At 38.2% G+C, this 22,454-nt stretch overlaps 1 protein-coding gene across 5 annotated transcripts in view; it reads left to right on the forward strand.

Annotated features, from left to right (window-relative positions):
• Positions 1–22,454, forward strand: part of LOC116712856 (attractin-like protein 1) — a 191,756-nt gene that overhangs the window by 71,848 nt on the left and 97,454 nt on the right. For 3 of the 5 annotated variants that reach the window (XM_032552699.1, XM_032552696.1, XM_032552697.1), the window contains exons 11-16: positions 12,119–12,203; positions 12,970–13,181; positions 13,975–14,093; positions 14,407–14,523; positions 15,581–15,713; positions 19,189–19,376. In XM_032552699.1, coding sequence (XP_032408590.1) covers positions 12,119–12,203; positions 12,970–13,181; positions 13,975–14,093; positions 14,407–14,523; positions 15,581–15,713; positions 19,189–19,376 — 854 coding nt within the window. The remainder of the gene's footprint in view (positions 1–12,118; positions 12,204–12,969; positions 13,182–13,974; positions 14,094–14,406; positions 14,524–15,580; positions 15,714–19,188; positions 19,377–22,454) is intronic. The other 2 variants (XR_004337700.1, XM_032552698.1) reach the window with 2 other exon arrangements.

Raw genomic sequence — 22,454 nt, forward strand, 5'->3', positions numbered from 1 at the left:
TGACCCAGGTGAGGAAGTGGTCTAGCCCTGTAGCCTAGCTTGATGTTGGAGTAGACTTTGTCCAGAGTGTTAGCCTCTCTTGTAGCACACTTTACATGCTGGTGGAACTTGGGGAGCGCTGTCTTCAAGTCTGCATGGTTGAAGTCCCCCGCTATGATGTGCACAGCATCTGGATAGATGCTCTGCAGATGGCTAGTGCTACCATGCAAAAGTCCAATAGCTGTTTTAGCATTAGCATCCGGTGGTATGTAAACAGCGGTTACCATGACTACGGTGAACTCTCTGGGGAGGCATATTGGTCTGCATCTAACAGTCATATACTCCAGGTCAGGGGAGCAATGGCTGATGATAGTCGCTGTGTTAGTACACCAGGTGTTGTTCATGTACACATAAAGCCCTCCTCCTCTGCTCTTACCGGAGTCTTTCGTTCTGTTGTGGCGCTGTACTGTGTAGCCTGCTAGCTCGATGGCAGAGTCCGTTACGTCTGGATGCAGCCAGGTCTCCGTGATCAGAAGAATACAGCTGTCCTTCACTGCGCTGTGAGATGCAGCCTGTAGTCTCAGTTCATCCATCTTGTTTGCAAGGGATCTGGCGTTCGAGAGAAACAGGCTGGGGAGCGGTGGTTTGTGTGGTTGCCTCTATAGCCTAGCTAGCACGCCGGCCCTGCAGCCCCGCTTCTGCCTTCTCTCTCTACGCCGCCGACGCTTCCTCCCTGCTGCGATGGTAATCCACGGCAGTGTTGTATAGTAACAAAGTAAAAATACTTCACTACTGTACTTAAGTATATTTTGGAGTACTTCATACTTTCCTCGAGTATGAAAATTTTTGATGACTTTCACTTTTACTTCACTATATTTCCGAACTCAATTGCGTACTTTTACTCCGATACATTTTCAATGTGTGGTTTAGTTACTCGTTACAAAAAAGCGAGAGAGAGAAACAAAGTGTTTTGACCCCACCTACTGATTAGCAAGTAGGCTACCGAACAAAGTCCGTAGCCTGCTTGCCTGGGCTTGTTCATCACCTCCAACAGGATACACCTGTTTCGCTTCTCCCATTGTTGGGGAAATCAGAAATCAGAACACCTTACAGCGGGTGGGTGGGAGGGACGAACACAGAAGAGTGCTGCCCGCACTGACGCGGCTCAGGGATTACGTGACACGCAGCGCCGTGCCCTATAATGCACTGTAAGCTATGTAATGTGTTTGAGGCAGTTGACCAAAATCCCGGACAATTTTTAAATTCCCCCCGGACATCTTTTTAGGTCTGAACAGTAGGACATGTCCGGGAAAAAGAGGACGTCTGGTCACCCTAGTTCAATGGGGGACAGAAGCCATAGCGATAGCAATTTAGACTAAATTTAACGAATATAGGAAAGGCATGCAAGTTCAAAACCACAAACCATTAACATGTGCTACTCTTTAAAACTGGAACAATTTATTAGCAGGTTTCATTTTGCCTGCACTTGGTTGGGTACATTATTTTACGTTTATTTGACAAGTTTACCAAAATATAAGAAATGTCATTCACACTTGCCTTGTTTTACTTTTTACTTGTACTTTTCATTACATTACTTGAGTACATCCATTTTTACAGTAATTTCCATACTTAAGTACAAGACGTTTCAGATACTTTAAGACTTTTACTCAAGTAACATTTCAGTCAGTGACTTCGACTTTTACCAAAGTCGTATTTTGGAGAGGTACTTGTACTTTTACTTGACTCTGAGATTTCAGTACTTTATACAACACTGATCCACGGCGTGCCGGGGCTCCTCGCTATGTTCCCCGGAATATTGAACAAGTTTTGAAAATCAGCTGTAACATCTAGTTCGTAGCGGGCACTGATCGTCAGGAGATCGTCCCGACTGTATATTTTGTTTGTCCGACATGAGGAGTACGGAACACAAATCAACACGTACACAAGCAGCCAAACATAGCACCGACCGAGAGAGCAATGGGCCGCTGCAACTGCATGCGCCGCCATCTTGGGCAAAAAAAAAAAAAAAAAAAAAGTACTGTAGTGCAAATGTACGGAGCCCTCTAGGGGAAATGGGGAATTTTTTTTCTCTTGCGTTCCCTCGCAAAACTTTTGCGTTACCTCGCAAAACATTTGCGTTCCCTCGCAATACTTTTGCGTTCCCTCGCAAAACATTTGCGTTCCCTCGCAATACTTTTGCGTTACCTCGCAAAACTTTTGCGTTCCCTCGCAAAACCTTTTGCGTTCCCTCGCAATACTTTTGCGTTCCCTCGCAATACTGTACTGGTCAGTTATGCAGCATAATTGAATACTGCAAGCCTTTCTTATGGTGGGCGCCGTACTTTATGCTTTAATATAAGGTTATGTGAGGTTTTTCCATGAATGTTAGTATCTTTTTGTGAAATATCTGAAGTTTTATATCTTTCTTTAGGATAGAAAGGCACCACAAACCTACGATATAAACAGAAACTTTCCGTAAGTAGGAAAGAAATAAAAATACATTATAATTTCTCTATGTTTTTTTTTAATCTCTATGTTTTTAATCAATCAATCAATCAATCAGCTTTATTGTCAATTCCTCTTACATGTCCAGACATACAAGGGAATCGAAATGACGTTTCTCACTATCCCACAGTGATATAAGACAGGGCGTTACTAACATTGAGTAACAATAGAAGATACAGTCTAACTAAAATTATCCTAAACAATTAATAAATAGATGTACAATAACTAGACATATAGCGTAAGAGTTTTACAACTGAGAATGTATATGTATAAGTATATAGAGATGTATATAATTTGGACTATTTCTGAGTTATTATCGCGGGTAATAAGTCATCTGACAGTTTTGATTGTGTCTCTGTTGTGTTCGTAGTCTGAATGGTTTAAAGAGCTGCTTTCAGTGCCGCTCCATCTTAGCCTTAACAGACATAAACATACAGTAAAAAATAAATCGATTTTCAATCAGTGTTTTGCACCAAACAGTTAATAATAATAAACAAGTTTTCACTGAGGCTCTGTAAGAGCCATATGAATGAAATAAGTAATTATTGATATGACAGGAGCAAGCGACTTTGACACTTAGGTGTGTCGACGTGAGAGTGACGTCACCAGGTATGAATGGGAAGGATACTGGCTTTGTGTGTATTAAGAAGCGGTGAGCGGGGCGGTCAGTCCTTGCAAAGTTTGGAGCATAATCATCAAAATGGAATAAATCGATAATTGTGACAGAACAAAGAAGAGGTTTGGAGTTGATTGATACACGGACAGATGAGATTCCCCGAGTTAACCCAGTTCGGCCCTTTACCATCATTAGTTTGTCGTGTTTTTAATAATAAAAACTTAATAATAAAAACTGTTTGATGCAAAACACTGATTGAAAATCGATTTTTTACTGTATGTTTATGTCTGTTAAGGCTAAGATGGAGCGGCACTGAAAGCAGCTCTTTAAACCATTCAGACTACGAACACAACAGAGACACAATCAAAACTGTCAGATGATTTATTACCCGCGATAGTAACTCAGAAATAGTCCAAATTAGGATGTATTTTTATTTCTTTCCTACTTACGGAAAGTTTCTGTTTGTATCGTAGGTTTGTGGTGCCAATTTCTATCCTAAAGAAAGATATAAAACTTCAGATATTTCACAAAAAGATATTAACATTCATGGAAAAACCTCACATAACCTTATAATATGCATAAAGTACGGCGCCCACCGTAAGAAAGGCTTACAGTATTCAATTATGCTGCATAGCTGACCAGTACAGTATTGCGAGGGAACGCAAAAGTTTTGCGAGGTAACGCAAAAGTATTGCAAGGGAACGCAAAAGTTTTGCAAGGGAACGCAAAAAGTTTTGCGAGGGAACGCAAAAGTATTGTGAGGGAACGCAAAAAGTTTTGCGAGGGAACGCAAAAGTATTGTGAGGGAACGCAAAAGGTTTTGCGAGGGAACGCAAAAGTTTTGCGAGGGAACGCAAAAGTATTGCGAGGTAACGCAAAAGAAAAAAAATTCCCCATGTCCCCTAGAGGGCTCCGTACAAATGAAATCCCTTGTAAAACAAAACAAACAAAAATACATCCAGACAGGACACACTGCAAATAAACAGAGTGTGGGGGCTGCAGACCATGCAACTCAGGAATGGTATGGATGATTAAAGATCTCATTACGTAAAACCCAGTTGCATCATAGAGCAGATGGCAAGAGTGTTTGCACCTCTTGTCAAGACAGAGAAGAGAAAGACGAGGAAAACACTGGGAGAGGACAAGAGGGATTACAGCATTTCTGTACATGAGCAAAGCAGCAGGGAACAGAGATCAACTCAAGAAAGATGAATGCTTATTTATTCAGAAAGTGGCCCATTACTGCAGAGTAAAAAATGCCTGAACACAACAGAACATGGAGGAGAATTCTGGCAATGAGTCTTCAGTTCTTGCAATGCAGGAGATTTGTTATAAAATACATATTGAGTTAATATGCTGAAACTAAAAAGGAATTAATCAGATATATGCCCAGATCTCTTAACTTTTTCAATTGACGGTTTTAGTTGGTTATGTTAGTTTCCACTTAAGATATCTGGTGTAGAGTCAAAGTGCAAATTCTACTGTTGTGGTCATAATGGACCTTCAGTCTGCACCAGACACTAATACCAAAGAAAAATCATAAGAACTGTTTTCCAAATTTCTTTTACTTCTCTGTGGCAATAATCATAGAGATACTATAACTATTGTATCTCTATGTCTTGAGTTTGAAGGCCTCATTGGTATTGTCTCTAAACGATAAATTGTTAGTCTCACCACTGTCTCCTACACAGTAGGAGTCTTCCCTTTTATTCGTTCTCATACCCCTTAATCACACATCTCACCTGACACTTTTCTCCACCCATTCCAACCAGATTGAACACACTCCTTCACCGCGTTTCCACACTCTCTGTTGATCTGGACTTTTGACCTTCAGTACTTATGGTCCTCTACCTTCTTTTCTTCTACCAGTCTGCTTGTGTCCCTCTCATTTACATATTTGTATTCTGTCTTGCTGCAAGCTGAAGCTTCAATCCTTTTTTTTCCAGTTATAGTTCCACCTCTTAGTGCTGATCACAATGTCATCTGCAAACATCATAATCCAGATTCCTGTCTAACTTTATATGTCAACCTGTCCATCACGAAAACAAACAAGAAGTGGCCTAGAACCAATCCTTGATGAAGTTCTACTTTCAGCTTGAACTTCTCAGTCACTCCTACAGCACACCTCACTGCTGTCTCACAGCCATCATTCATGTTCTGCACCACTCTGATGTACTTCTGTGTCACACTGGACCTTTTCAAGCAATACCACAGCTTTTCTCTCACTACTCTTTCATACGCTTTCTCTAAAATTAAAGACACCTAAAAGCAAAAACTTGTGTCTGTAGCACTCTTCTACTTTGGCATGGAACCATGCTGCTGCTCACAAATGCTCACTTCTGACATTAGCCTGGCTTCCACTACGCTATCCTACAGCTTCATTGTAAGACTCATTAGCTTTATTCCTCTGTAATTGCCCCCAATTCAGTCCACCTTCTTGTTCTTGATAATTGGCACCAGAACACTTTTTTCTTCCAGTTCTCAGGCATCTTCTCACTCTTCAAGATGTTGTTCAAAGGTCTACTGCCACCTCTCTTATGAACTTGTATTAAACCTACAGTACATGTTTTGGATTAAAAGTGTAAGTGTCACCACAGGTTGGAGGCCCTATTTAGCATTTTTTAATATCTAGTTACCAATACTTAAACAAGAAAGCAGGTATTTGGTTTGCTTCTAAAAAGAATCTGTTTGCATGTGTGCGCTGTTGTTTATTAGGTTGCTTGGACATGCTATGTATTAAAAAAAACTAAGGAAAGTATTTTTCTTTTCTGAGTTGAGTTGTTTTGCATATTTTTGAGGCAAGAGGAAGCTTCAACCACTGAACTCAAGTTGAATATCTTGAGATCAATAAAGTGGCATGGAGGACAGACAGAGCACTATTGTTAAATCTCCAATCAGAAGAAGACTCTGATATTATACATTGTAATATCTAATGACTCATTGTTGTTCTGAATCAGACTCTCACTTTTAGTTTTGTCTGCTATTTTTTCCTACTATTCTCTGCAGCACAAAACACAAAGTTCTGATTTTGAGGATGCAGATGAAATAAGGGAGTAAGAGTATTTGGGGGTTGGAGGTATGTGTAGAGTTAGAAATAAAGAATAAATGAAGCAGGGATTTAGGGAGAGAAAAGAAAGCACACACTGCTGCAAAAGAGAATTGCCTTAAGACAGTAAAGGTGAGGCAAGTAATAAGACTGAGAATAAAAAGCTAAATTAAAAGTGGTAAACATTACATAGCTTCACAGTTTTAAGTTTCTCAGATTCAATGGTGTTTTTTCTATTAGGGTTCAGTGTAAATATATGTCTTTATATGTCCAGTGCTTTTGCATTAACTTCCTCAGTTTTTATAAATGTCATGAATTATTCATTTGCAAGAGACATAAAGATATGCAAAGGGAAGATTTGTATCAAGAAAACACACAAGAAAAGTTTAATTGATTTCAAACTTAATTTCAGGTGGAATGAAGAAAAAATTTGGCTCCAGGCAGATTTTGTACAACCTTCATTACAGGGGTGGTGGCTGATGTCATGAAGTGAGTTAAAGACTAGGAGGTCCTTCCAACCTCAAACACTTGGAGCTCATCACTAAAGATAAATCGTCAGCAATTATTAAAATGCTTTACTGTCACTGTAAAGCCAAATTTTTTTTTCATGGATTGTTTAGGAAGACATAACTATTTACTTGGCACCTAAATTATTTTTAATTGACACTCCTTTTACATTATTGTATTATCTACTGATTCATGTCTTGCTTTCAATCATAAATAACTTTTTTGGCTAAATAAAATAAATAAAAATATTTACAAATCTATTTCGGTTTCTATTTCTGTCAGTGGTATGAGTAATGCATCTCACATTTCAAAAAGGGCACCAAGTGGCCATGGGGGCAAATAAAAATCAGTCGTGTGAAAACTAATTTATAATAACATATTTAAATAAAAATGTGTGAAGTATGTTAATAGATATAATCTATACAAATGAAAAATATTAATTTCCTCCAGCCCAAGACAGTGCTGAGAGCAACTGTGAGGTTTCTCTAAGCACCTCACAGGGTAAGGTAGGTGTAATTTATTTTGCTGTTGTAGACAGAAAAAAGTACCAAAACATCATTTCCATACAGACATTCACTACTGAGGCAAAACTTATGTGATTGAACAAATAAAAAACATCAGCTGTCCCCGCACTCAGCTGTCACCCAACGTTCGCTCTTCTCCCCGTCCGGGGAGCCTTTCAAAATAAAATATTTCCAAAACATTTTACATTTTCATAACTCCAATTTTCAGTCTTACACTAATGTGAAAATATTCTGCAGACTTCGAGGATTTTCTGATGTTAAGCTTGTCCTAGTTAGTTTTCCTTAGGAAAACAAAACCAGTCAGATCTTCTTGTGGTTTTTAGGGGTTTGATCAAACAAGTACGTGTAAAAACAGCACAATAATATGTCTTGTTCTAACACCATACCAAATAATGAGTCCTAGTTGTGTTCTAGGATTCATTATTTGAGTCCTAGTATGATAATGTTCATTAATTCATTGTACTTTGTTTTTTCATTTTATTCCCCATCAATCTGTTGTCCGGTCTGAACTCCTGTTTTTACTCAGGGAGTCCTGTCATCTTGTGTGGTCCAACATTTTCACTCCCATGAGGCCACCAGCAAGAAGATGAATAAAAAAAGAAAACTTGTATTGAATTCAGTGAAGTTCTTCTGAAGACCCTCTGCCCTCTGGACCATCTCTGCAGGACATGGTTAATTAGCTCAACCTGCAGAAGCAACTTCCCACCATCCTTGCTTTCGTCTTCATTTACTCTTTCTTTCCCTCTGTGCCGTCCTGTGCATGCTGCAAGCGGTGGATCGGCGTGCTAATTTGTTTTTTGTTCTTTCGCTGCACTAACCTTGGAGGGGCGACATGACGTTATTAGCATCTCCTGCTCCTCCACTGCCACACATTAGATTCTGCTTGACATGGAAAGCACTTAAATCATTTGGATTTAATTCTCCCCTCTCTCCCTTCAGCTTTCCCCCCTTGTCCTCCCCCACAACAACTCTGCCACCCTCACGCTTCTAATTAGATTTGGGGGGAAATGAACTCTGATGAAAAAATACGGCCCTCTCCAACTTGACACCCACACACTGTTTGCTGCACACAAACAGCCACAAACTCAAATACTCTCTGAAAGCTTGTTTCTTAAGATGGCGACGGGGGGTGATGCTGTTTGGTTCTCCTCTTCTTCCTCCTCTTGGCTTTCTTCATCAAGTCCCCTAGTAGTGCAGATCAGATCAACCTGTCAATCAGAATGCCTGCCTGCCTGCCTGCTTCGATCTGGTCTGGCGATTACGTTCTCTGTCCCACCATGCATTATTAACAAAGATTTTCTCATATCCTGAGAGGAAATTAAAATCTTTGTTGAAATGTGGGTTATATATATCTGTGTGCTGTGTGTGGGGGCGTGTGTGTGTATGTGTGTGGCTTATGGAATGTGTGCTAAGCGTTCAGTTTAGCAGTTTCACACCCACGTCATGTTGGTAAAACTGGGTGTATCCAGTGCGAAGAAAATGGAACTTGAAGATGAAATGTTACTGAAAGTTTTTAGCTGCAGCTACTGTCAGATGACGTTTGGAATGCATCTGAAACTTTCTAAAGAGGGAGGGGGTTTGGATTCACAAATGTAAATGTTTTTGGTTTTGATAACGGCAAAAATCTTATAAGTAAATCCATGACATCTGATTCGGCTGGGAATTATGGCTTAAAAGTAATATTACAATAAGCATTTAATTTATTGTGATTTCTGATGTGTATCGTAATTTTAGGCCTGTCACCATAACAGATTTTTCTGGACGGTGTGACAGGCTTAAGTGATATTTCATGTTTTCTTTGTCTTTACAATAACCCTCAACCTTCCAGAGCCCCTTTTCTCTGGCCGTGGTTTTAACCTAGTTCTTCCCCAGTCAGCCCTGTCCAGATTCTTCTCCCTTTGTGTTTTCTCTTAATTTTTTGGAACCTTGTCAGAGGTGATACAAGCCAGACCTAGCTGGTTATTGCAGACAAGTGATTTGATTGGCAGCAGACTTCATTCATTGATTGGCCCAAGGGTTTACGTTAACATCTCAACCACCTTTTTTAAATGATGATGAGACCTTATCGACCCACTGGGTTAGGGTTATTTTGTGCTTCAAAAAATAACCCGATAGGACCCTGGAAAAGACTACTGTTGTGTTCAAGTTATGATAAAAGAAGTAAGCATATTGGTGAAACTACTCAAGCCTGAAATAGCATCTCAATGCTAAATATGTAGCACAGCACAGACATCCCTGATGGTAACCCCAGCGTCCACAGTCTAAAGAAGTTCAGTGAATGATCAGTGATTAAACACTTGAATGGGTGTAATAGCACTTTGCACCAATCTGATGGTTGAATAACCTAAGTAATTTAAAAGCAATAAAAATATCTTTGTTGTTGGGCTCACATATCTCCTTAAAAAATAAGAAGCAAAAAGGGTTTTTAATTGAAAATATTGTCTATTTTGACTATCCCACAAGTAATTTTCATTCACATATGTATGTGAAATTATGAAAAACTGCAAACAAGAAAACACATCTATATTTAAACAATAAGTCATTTGCCTTAAATTCACAGCTATAAAAAACAAACTGCTGCTTGTTCTCAGGGAAAGAAACTCCCACGATATGCATTCCCTGTGGAACCAGTATGCTTATTTTAGGTCTCCAAGTTCCAAGTGGCATCACTTAAAAGCCACTGAAGTTTTAGCACCACGTACTGCATGCTTGAGCTGGATATTAGTCGTAGCTGGGCTTTGTATGCAAACCTAGAGATCCTGCTGAGCGATGATCAAAATGGCAGATGTGCCAGTGCAATTCAGGACGTTGCAGGTTGTATTAAGGCTTAGCTGACAAAACATCTGTGTCCCTGCAACACTGAGGAACAGAATTCATGAGGATTTAAAAATATACTTGGATCTGGATGTTCTCAACATTATTAGTAGGTGATTGAAGTCAATTTAGCAACTGATTACCTTCATATTTCTTATTTTTATTTATCTGTAGTCCTTATAAACTCTGACAACTTTTTTTAGTCTGCTGATATCTGAAGACTTTTTGGACATTTTTGTTCACAGACACAGAAAGTTCTGACTCCTTTGCAATGTAATAGGATTTGATTCTGGTTAATGAACTTTAATTGGAACTGGTAGTGCTTTGTCCTCTATGGCTTCACTTCCCATTTTTCACCTGTTATAAAAAGCAGCCAAATTACTGAGCTTCTTGAATGCAGTGCAGACACTTGGCTGCTGCAGCGTTTTGCAATAATTGTATTAAATTAGAGGTTAGTAATGTGTTTCAGTTTTTGCCAAGATCTGCTGGACACAAGCAAAACAGCCTGATAGAAAATAAGTCTAAATGATGGTCTTTTTGACCACCTAATCCTCTGAGTAGATACCAAGTTTGCTTGACTCATGTACTCTCCTGAGATTACCAGAAGTTACTGGTAAAACACAAATTTCCGACCTTTAAACTGGCAAATTATTTTAAAAAAAACCCAATCTTTTCAATGATGAATAATAGCTTATTTTGCCCCAAACCAAGTCAAGTTGTTAAGGATTAAACTGTTGCCCATTGAGATTCTCTGTCTGACATTTGTAATATTACACCTTAGACTTGTAAATTTATGCCATAAGTATGAAGCTCTACACCACAAAATAGGAAAAATTAATGGAAAAATAGTTAATTACTCAACCAAAGCTACTTCTTGGTATTAAACTAATAATGGTCAAAATAAAACAAAAAACAAAACCAAACCAAGACTGGCCTCAAGCCCTCCATCCCTGATTTTTACCCAGAATGCCTTGCGCTGTAGTCCGCTTCCTGCTTTTGAAATGTTCCCAGGTCCACTTGTATACACATATGCATTCGAACCAATCAGAGTTCATTTTAACCGAACAGAGACCTGATTTTATTGGCGGACCAGAGTTTGCTTTTTTTGGTTCGCATTAGAGTTGGATTGATTCATTCTCTACCAAACAAACCAGACTTTCTAGGCAAACAGACTGTAGTTGAATTAAAATGGACTAAACACGGCTGGTGTGAATGCACCCTAATACACAGATTGCTCTGCAACCTGGAGTTGAAAACAAACCCACAAGTCTCACAGTTATGAGCTGTTGCAGTGTCCTCTGCAGCGTCTCTCTCTTTAAAGACAAACTCTCAATTAACAGCCGCTAACGAGGTCATTAGCAATCCGGTGTCTCAAACTTTCCCAGTGATGAGCAGTGATGCCTTAAATGTTGAGATGACACATTTTCTCTGAAGACTGTCTTACACACTTGCAGATCCTGTCATTTCCACATTAATTACGCCTTTGTCATTAAAACATCACAGAGCTGTAAAATACAAATGGGGAAAAATACAAAAAGGAGCAATAATATTGCTGCTTTTTGCCTTTGCACACAAAGGCAAAAATAAGAGAGAAGGGCTTTTACTGAGTCATATTTAAGATTGTCTAATTTTTTTACATTTAATTCTACAGCCATAAAATTTGATACAAGGTTAGGAAAATATTCTTATGAGTTGAATCTTGAGTCTTGTTCCATGTAAAGTATTTCTCTTGATCTATTATCTCTAAATTTGATGTCAAATATGATGATGATTTATACTGTGTTAGTCTTCATACACCATTTTTTAAGTTTCAACCACAAACATCAGTGCAGTTATAATGTTGGAACTTGATTTGAATTTTTAGTTAAAAACCCCCGCCTGTTTGGAGTTACAAATGTTCCATTGGACTAGTAGCAAATGGAACATTGACCAACATATTCCATGTGTATTTGCTTGATAATTTTAATGATGGCATTTGACAAAATGTAACAACTATTTCTTGTTTCATAATTGGTGACTGTATTATGTTTTTTCTGATATAAAGCAGTTTGAACCGCCTTATTGCTGTACAAATAAACTTGACTTGATGTATAGAAACGCCTTTTTCTCCTTCTTGTTGTCTTTTAGCTTGCGATAAATGGACAGTCCTTCCTAGACCAGGACTCCACAGAGATGTCAACCGCTTCGGACACTCTGCTGTGGTCAGCAATGGGTGGGTCTCTCGTACTTTCCTGAAGAATGTTGAAAGCAGTGTTCACCTTTAAAGTTTCCTTGACGTCTCCTCTGGATGTCCTCATAGCTTCTTCAGTACCCTTTAAGAGTCTGTGGTTTTTCTTGTTTTGCGGCTTCATCCCTGTTGGTGCTTGTTATATTTAGCTGCCTCTCCTCCCGCTCTTTACATCCTGTGAAGCTCTTTGTTTAGAAGCGCCTCTATATGGAGATACAGTTCCTGCTTCACAGTTTCTCTACAGAAATTCAGGGTTTGGTTGGTTTTAGCTCTCAACATCGACTCATGACATCATTACATTGTGTGGCTGCTTCCTTTGTCACTGAACACACAGCCTTGGTGCTGATCAATTTTATTTTGAATTCAAATTGCAACCCTTCAAGAATTCAAAGGTTCAACTGGTTCATTTTTAGGGTAGGGCTGCCTGTAAATGTCAGCTCTAAATAAAAACTAGATGTCTGCTTCAAGAAATCCATCAGAATATGAGGGGATGTTCTTTCTTCCATTTGAAATGGTGACCTGATCCTTTAACAACATTCACTCTTCAAAGAGTCAACTATGACCACAAAAATGTCAGCTTTCAACTTCAGAAGGCCGGCTTCAAACCATAAAGTCCTTTTGATTTCTAAAGGTCCTTTCTGCTGCCTTTTAATGTTTTCTACCTGTGTTCATCTGTGCCTGTTTAAGATTGGCCGCGTTTCCTCCTTCTCACACAAATCTCTCCTAAACTGTTATTATCTGGGTTTTCCAGCTCCATGTACGTCTTCGGAGGCTTTTCGGGTCTGCTTCTGAATGACGTGCTGGCCTATAACCCTCCGTCCTGCCAAGCCTTCTCGTCCCCAACTCTGTGTTCGGCGGCTGGGCCGGGAGTTCGCTGCCTCTGGGTGAAAAGCAGATGTCTCCCATGGGAGTCCAAACAGCACGATCACATCGTCCCGGCTTCTTTCTGCCCTGCACGACCCGGTAGGTCCACTCTGTTTATCGTTTCTATTCATCTACTGTATGTCTTCCCAAAACCATAAAACCCTTCTGTCTAAGACAAGCTTCACTCCCAGTAGGCTGATTGTTTCATGATGACTATAAGTATTCTGAAAGCCTTTGATTTTCAAATTTGTTTGCATATTGTAATTATGAGAACAGAGGTCATCAATGCTCCAATCAGTTCGTTTTAAACTAATTAGGATAATCCTGAACCAGATGTAGTTAAAGCATTACTTCTTTGTGTTCTACTTCCTCCATCGTATTGCAGGTTTAAATGAAAAGTATTTTGAAAATTATATCATAAAATAGAGCTCAGATCCAGAACAACTGAATAAAAATGATAAACAATATGACAAATGCCCATCCCTAAAACATACCAGTTGGATTTTCAGATTAAAAGTGTCCTGAGGTAAGTCAAACATCATTTGTGCAGACACCATAGAATAGCACAAGGAAGTAGCTAAAAGTTACATCAATTCTGTAAGGGAGTTTGCGGCTTGTGTTGTCTCTTGGCCTTCATTACAATAACAGGCACATACGTAACAGTGTGACAGGTTTTAGTTTTTAACAGTTTTATCGTAGGATGTTTACTCTTTATAAAAAGTGATGGCTTAAAGGGCCCATAAGTGAGGAAATAACCATCCATAACCTGCTTTTTTGATTGACATTTCCATAAAAACCAACTGATCTTCCAGTCAGAAGGCTAACCAAAGTGGTGTTCTACTCTGGTAAAACGTTACTATATTCTGACGACCCTGTGTTGCTCTTCTTGCAGACAGCACAGACGAACAGTGCATTCGCTTCTCAGACTGCGCCAGCTGCACAGCCAACACCCGGGGCTGCCAGTGGTGTGAGGACAGGAAGTGCATCTCCGCCTCGAGCAACTGCACCGTGGTCAGTTCACAAAGGTTATTGGTTAAAAGTTTTAAAAACAGTACATCCTGCTATACTTTCTGATAGTTGTGCTGGAAGAAATATGAGAAAATAATAGAAGTTAAAAGTGCCTTAAAACAGATGAATGATTGATATACCACTGTTAAATGATTTTGTGTTCATCTTCAGCATTTCACTCATTTGTTCTGTTTCTCTGGTTTTAATCTGAACAATTCTTTGTCTGTCTTTCTGTGTGTGCCTCTGTTGTTTTTCTCTCTGTGTTTGCTTGGCTGCATCTGAATGTGAAACCATAAATGTTTCTGATTTTGTGTAGCTGACTTTGGAACTGGCCCAGCAGCACGGCGGCGCTCTGTCTCTGTCTCCACCTCCATCCATGTTGTCTGAACATCAGCTCAGCTTGTGGAAGCATGGCGCGCGAAGGAGGGGACATGTGTGTATTATTTTACAATATAGAGAATATTTATTTTTCTGTTCAGCTGCAACCTGTTTTACATCATTTGAGTTTATATGGAGATTAGTGGCGTTCCATTTTCTGGAAACACTGATTTAATATAAAGAATGAATATTGTAATTTAGTCATGAATGATATTTAAATGGAAAACATTTTAGTAAACAAACAAAAAATATTTATAGCTGAAATCTGCCAAAATTAACACTGGCATTACAGAAATAAAAAGTCTATTTAAATCAACAAATGAAATTACTACTTTACTTAGTTCAAATAATATTATTGGTATGACATTGAAACACACAGGGCAGCGTGCCTCAATGACTACTGTTAGCGGTAGTGCTAACACAATGCCAACGTGAAAGAACATCATCATCGACCATAGATAGGCAGTCACTGATGCGCATCCATTTGGACAAAGTTATAAACTCATTTACAACAATTGTATGATTGATATGATATTTGTCACGAGTTGGATTCCCCCAGCAAAGTCTTGCAAAGGACAGAGCATGCAGTCCTCAAAAACAAGAGCTACATCCCCTGCCAAAGTTTTACTGCTTGCTGTTTAGTCATGAAGTACACTTGGTTTTTTCACATAGTGCTGTTCAATCTGTCAAGGATTTTGTCCCCTAAAGCTTAGATTTCAATCATTTTAGAGCCGGTAAAGACCAGATGATACTTACATTTACAATAAGTATATATGTTATGTTTGCTAACTTTGTTTGAATAAAAATAATTTCCCTTGTGTTTGCTGAAGCTTTTTATTTTACTCTCTGAACTGAAACTGCCCCATCTTCCAGAATGAATTCTTCAATAAAAACTTCATCTCAGTATAAAATGCTCATATTGATTTCATTTTTCACTCTGCATGCTCTGTTTGACTTCTCATTCACCACGCCCATCACTTTTTATTCATTTTTCAGTGCGTCGCAGCGCGCTGTATTGATTTCTCTGGGTTTATTGTATTTACTTGAAAATAAAAAACTTGGAAGTGAACTAATATTGTTTCCTCATTCTCTCTCTCTGTTTTTGTGAGAAGTCAGTGAGAGACTCGTCCAGGTGCAAGCGACGGGAGGAGCAGGAGTGTTTCCGACTGGCCAACTGCCGGAGCTGCTCCCTGAACAGTAACTGTCAGTGGGAGGTGCAGCAGCAGGAGTGCCAGGTGCTGCCCGGTGAGGACACACATTCATCAAAACACTTTATTAATGATTAAAAATTCATGTGGTTTGTGTTTTAATGTAGAATCTTGGAAAAGAACAAAGTAAAAAAAACACTTTACACCCTACCCTAACCCTAAACCCCCTTGAATCAACCTATTTATCATAAATTCTTAATGTCTTTTTTTGCATTAGTTTATTCATAAAGCACCAATTCACAACAAAAATCATTCCAGTTCAATCACACATACGTTCCAGTTGATCCTAGTTGTCAAACAGTACAGTAGGCACTGTTTATTATTCAAAGTAGATTAAAAGTTTCTATTTCAGGAAAACGAGCAGATTGCATTGAGTTACTGACTTGCAGCATTCAATCCATCCCTATTATCATATTATTGCTTGCTAAGATAGAAATAACATTTTTATATTAAAGCCAACATGGAAAGTCCTTACAAAACTTATAAATAAACTCACAACCTCAAATAAAGAAGAATAAAATCAAAAGTATCTAAATCAAATTCACCTGTGAATTGATCTTAATATATTCAATTCTTAGAATATCTCGTACCGCCACCTACTGGTAGATTTTTTTGATGTGCTCAGTTGGCTTCTTGTTGGTCTGATAAGTGCTGTAGACTTACATCCACCCTAGTTTTAGCTCCAAGATATTACCATTTAACAAAACTAACTTTTTCTGTCACACGTCTTGGCAACATAAAGCAATATTTTTGACAAGAAAAGTTTGTTAATATAATGATTTTAATAGTGAGGATGTTTTAGGACACTGCTAACTACTGTTTCCTGTCACTGAAATCTGTGACTACACACTCTGGGATTAAAAACCCCCAAAACAAAACAAAAAAACATGTAATTCATATCCCACATCAGCAGGTGGCACCAATGTCAACATTAGCCTCAAAATTTTAAAAAACAAGTTCTTGAGCATGGCTAACGAAGTGTTAGGCTAAAGATTGCCTCAGAATAATTGTAGCCAGTGTTCTCTTTGATACTCTTTACCTTCTGCTCTGAGTCATTACATTTTTTAATGTACATAGAAAAAGAGAGAAAAAATGTGTTTTTCTCCGAAAAGCAAGCCCCTTGGAGCATGTGAAGGATTTTGCTGCAACAGTCAAACAACGTCCCTGTTTCTATGTGAAGCTACATTGGTTGAGGCTCTCAGTCCGCCAGGCCAGCTGTGACTTACCAGTCTGTTCTATCTCTGCCAAGATGATATATACACTTGGATTGGTTGTTCAGCTTCACTGAAGATAGAAAGTTCCTGTGCTTTCCAGGTCTTACAATTGTTTTAAAAAGTTGTGATGGACCCTCAGTTGGTGGGTTGATGCAGTGTACATCTGACTAACTTGTTAGCTTCTACCACCTTCGAAGATTCTCCAACAATCTCACTGTGACATCATTTCCTTTTGCTACAGGATTGGAACTATTGTCGTTGGAGTTTGGAGGAGATGTAATCTAGCCAGATGCAAATATTTTTTAGATTCTTATTGAAGATCCAAGGGTATTCCAGGTTTTGGTACTATGGTCTGTTATCATTTCCCATATGCTTTATATGTTTAAGAGACCAGTAGGCAGAAGTCAGCATCCATTATTTGTGATGGTGTTAACGTTTTTGTTCCTTCAGCTTCTTATCATTAGACTGCTTAACTTTGTTGTTTTGTTGTGTATGTAGAGTAGTTAGTCTTTTCTGCCCCAGTGAGTGTGGAACAGCCTCTGTACACCCATGACTAACCACCTGTCGTATCTCTGGAATCTGCATTTGTAACCAGAACTTATAGCATCATTTAGTATGGAACCTTTTGATGGGTCATTGACTTCACAAATTAAATGAAAATGTATTTGTGTGTGAAACCATTAGTGTGACGCTCTGACATCTCTTGTAATTCCACCTGGAGATGTATTTGGTTGTAAGACTGGTAATGTTTAGGGGAGAAGGGAGTAGCGCCGCCATCGTGGCAGCTCTGGCCTTTTCTTCAGACACACTGTTGTGAAAGATTATTCTAAATGATCTGATGTGTTTATTTTTGTTTTTTTTTCACAACTATAACCCAGTCTATCTAAATTCTTTATTTTTGTGCTATTATTTTTTTTCCTCCAGTCATCCATATTTCTCCTTCTGTTCCTGTCAGATATTGCCTTTTTACTGTTATCTTTATAAATACTGAAGAATGCAGGTATTTTCTTCTCTGTTGGTTCAAAGGTTGGTGATGGAAACCATTACAGGTCTTAATGCAATTAGTCATTGAGACCAAAATAAACAACTAAAGAATATTTTCCTTCTATAGTGACCAGTATGAGAACAATGAAGTTTGTGTGTTTCATAAATTAATCCATTTGCTACTGAGAAAATGTAGCATACCTGTGGATTAAGAAAATAGAATCTAATAAAATGTTCACTATTTCGCTTATTCCAGAAATCGAAAGTTTATGTAAGTGTAATGAATTTATTTTATAATTTCATTACACTTAAAGTGAAATATTTCAAGTCTATTTTTCTTGTAATTTTTGGCCTACAGGTATTGAAAAAACTGGTACAGTAATTCATGCAAGAGGAAATAGTGCATGACCTATTGCATAAGAATAAACATATTTTTAAAAAGCTCGACATGAAAAAAAAATTCTAATTGATTATATGTAATATGAAAATTGAGACACCAAATTCTGACAACAAATAAAAGTTTGAAATATTTTACTCTGTGTAATATGAGTTTCAGTTTTTGAAATAAGTGACAAAAAGTATGAAACTTTTTACAATATTCTAAAGTTTTGAGATGTAGCCCACTTGGAAATTGTTCTTTGCTAATTTGCTTGTTTGCTTGTTTTGTCTTAATACCTAAATATGTAATCAGACTTTTTAAAATAGGCCTATAATTGTTTTAATACTGTTTTTCAAGTAAAATCATTTTAATGTAATTTTAATTTTTACCATTACTGTGGAATGGGGTTTCACTAAATGTGGCTTTGGAAATTACACAGGAAATTACACAGCATTCTGTGGCATGATGAACTACCAAATGTTACTGTTAATGTTTTTATATTACCATAAATCAAATGCTATGTCATACTGATATGATGTAGAAATTTCACAAATGTGTGAAAAAGTGACGTTTGCTAGCTGTTTGTAGGGCAGCATGCTAAGGATTAGCATATATGCACGCTTACCCTCAGAAAGTTGTCATGTAAACAGCCCTTATTTTTTCTTTCAACTATTTTATATCTTTTTCAAACACTTTGTACCTGATGCTCTGGCTGGGATTTGTGAGATTTGTGTTGTTTGAAGATTAAATGACCTAACCAAATCCAAGTGATTTGGTTAGGTCTTGATTTGGTCTAGGGACTAGGCCAAGCTTGAACTAGTAGTTAGCTTCAGCTTTGGTGAAAAAGTCAGGGGTTAGACAGCCATTTTTCTCATATATGAATTCTAACATATAGAGAGCAAAAGCAGTAGAGCTGTGTTTATTTGTGTGCCTAGGGCAGCTTTGTGGGGATGGCTGGTACCACGTCGGGGACGTCTGCCTGAGGATCAACTCCAGCAGAGAGAGCTACGATAACGCACAGCACTACTGCAAAAACCTGGGAGGAAATATAGCCTCTCTGCTCACAGACAACCAAGTTGGTTTTGTTCTGGAGGAGCTACACAAGTATGAGCTCGAAAATCAGGTGGGTGCCTGTTTTAAATCCAACAAATAATGCACCAGGACCTGGCCATTATTTTTACTAGTGCTGTCTGTTGCAAATCCATTTTATTTGTGAGCATTAATTGTTGAGACCGGATTTCATCTCAGGAAACACTTTGTTTACTTCTAAATAGAATGTATTTGACAAATATTTTTGTCTAAAAAGATGAAGTAAATTAGAACTTTATTTGTTTTTGTCCTTCGTCTTCATGTTTACCTTTTCTTAAACATATTAGAAAAGATATAAATATTTCTTTGAGATCTACTCTTCCTCAAATAACATATTTAAAGACGTCTTTTGAAATTAAATGTCTCAGTTTTGAAAGCTTGAAACCTTTCGGCGTGGGAAAAAAGGTTGGTGTACACAAAGTCAGTGAGAGAAACAATTATTAATCATTTTAGTTCATTGTTGAAATGAAAGTGTTTGATTACTGTGAACAGATCTCATGTGTACCTTGGCGTTTATTCTTTAAAACATTGCAGACCCAGTTTGATTCATTGCTAACAGCTACACCGGCTGTTACGCTAACATCATAAATTTGTAATGTTTTATAATTAGATGCCAAGAAATGTTTAGTCCAGAGATTATATAAACACTTATTTCAAATGATCATGTAGCAGGAACCGATAAATAATAAACCAGTCTGGGTGGATTATTTTTCTGTCTTGCATAATTCAGCATTACTGACTTCATATGATGAATCATAGATCATGTTAAAGTCTTTAAATGTTTAAGCTAGTACCACACAGCTCCTCTGGATTCTCAGTTCTGAGGAAAGGAGAGGTACTTTTTTTCAGTTTCATATTTCTGTCTTTTACTTCCCTGAGGAGTTAAACAACTTTTCTTTTTTTTTATCTCAGCCCATCACAAAGCACAGATGAAGTTAATTTGTGTCAGTAAATCCAGATGTGTGGAAAACATCTGGCAGCTTGGAAGGGAATGTTTAACATGCTTTCCTTCTGTAATGCTTGTGTAGATGTAAATTAAGAAGATCGGGGACTTGTTTTACCTCACACAGTGCTACTGATTTCAGCAACATCTTTAACAACTGAAGATAAAATTGCTTCAACTCTAGATAGTTTACGTTTGATTTCAAGCTTACAGCAGGGCTGCAGTTTCACTTTTTTTCTCTGAACTACAAGTGTTTTATTATAAGTTACAGTTGTGGGAAAATATTTCCTAATCATTACTGGCCATTATCAACAAATCACACTTGTTTTCTCACAATAAAGTGTTCACAAATTTAATTCATTCAGCTGAAGTAAATAGCAGACATGCTAAACATCTGGAATCAATTTTTGCTTTTGTAATGCCTTCTTATGAAGACATTGCAAACTTATTTTAATAATTAGTGTTAAGTCTGGCTTAAGGCACTTTTCCACCAGACTGCCTCTAAATGGTTCAGTCCGGTCCGCCTCAGCCAGATTCATTTTCTGTTAGCAGATCCAGCGCAACTCAGCCTGGCTGTTCTCAGATTTTTGTACCTACTTCAGGGGTAATACTAACAGCACCGATCGAGATACAGCACAGAAACCATCTGTTTAACAGCTGACCGCATCCATTGATTGGCATGTGATTTACATCACTGACAACTCCAAACAACAGTATTAGCTGTGGATCGTGGGCATACCGTCTGCTATCAGGGAGCTGATATGGAGGAGCAGTGAGAGTTTAATCACTAGTAGTGCCAGGAACACATGCGATAAGTTTTGCTGCAGAATGACCGTGATTTAGTTGCTCTGAAGTACTGACTGTAATAAAGAAGAGAAAAACTGGTCAGCTGGTCAGCTTTCTGACAGAGCTGCAGTTTAGCGTTGACATTGTGAAACACCTGAACTACATAACATTAGCTTGTGATGTGAATTTTATTTTCCTTTTGAATTAAAAAAAAAAGTTCATGCTTGGCCTAGTGGTTTACATCTTTTGACTGCATTGCCTAAATCCAAAGGTTTGCATATTTAAAAAAAAAAAAGTGCCACAATATAATTTTATTTATACATATAGAGAAAACTGATCAGAGTCTTTATCATTATAATTTATTTCTTGCAGAAATAAATTTCTGTAAGATAAAATAAAACGTGGGGTTTTTTGAGTCCATCAGAACCAGAAGCTTGAGGTTCTCCATTTCTGAATATTGCTCAGCAATGGAGAACAAACATCATTGGAGAGTTGACCACAGCTGCTGCTGCTCATGTCCCGCCCACCATAGTGAGGAACAGAGCGTATAATGGAAAAGCTCACTGCTTGGGTTACAACCGAACGTTAACAAGTCAATGTGTGACTTGCCAGTTGAAAAGAGTCTTAAGATGGAACCACAACAGGTATTTGGAGAGATTTTCTGAGGAATAAGCAAGCAAGGCATGAATGTGTACCTAATTAGGCCTGATGGAATCATTCTGACTGTTGGGAGCATGCACAAAACTTCTGGGCTTCGATTGTGATTGTTTGCTGGCATACCTAGGTCGTGGATGTGGCGGAGCCTGGTCAGATAATCTGAAGGAGAATAGGCCATACCAACCTCATCGACCTCATACTTGGGTATCAGCCCCACAAACCAAAACCAGGTCCAGTAAAAAACCATGACCCAGATTTCACAAAGCTAAAATGAACAACAAGCTAACCAAACTCAGAAAATACTTCTGTATGATTTGTAACAAAGAAAGATATTTTTGTCCATCCACATGATTTTCTTTCACCAAGAAAGATGCATAGGATAAAATTACTACCTCAAATGACATGCTCAGCAGTGTGCTTGACTCTGTACAAGGAAATCTCCTGACCTGCATCCTTTCAATAGCTAAAAAGAAAAACAACAAAAAACTTTATTCTTCTCTTATAATGTCACAACTAATTGTAGTACAGAAACCTCCCATCATTACTCTGAAATCCTCCAGATTAAAAGGAAATAGCCTAGCTGTGGTAGCTATAGCGATACCACCAGTCATCATAGGATCTTCCTACTGAAGCTTTTTTTTCTTCCAAAGTTCAGATGAACGTAAGAGTCCTGTGATTGAGACTGGAGGGCGGTTTTAATCTGGCGTGAAGCAGCCCTGGCTTTTC

This window comes from Xiphophorus hellerii, chromosome 22, assembly GCF_003331165.1.
Source record: "Xiphophorus hellerii strain 12219 chromosome 22, Xiphophorus_hellerii-4.1, whole genome shotgun sequence".
NCBI classification, from domain to species: domain Eukaryota; kingdom Metazoa; phylum Chordata; class Actinopteri; order Cyprinodontiformes; family Poeciliidae; genus Xiphophorus; species Xiphophorus hellerii.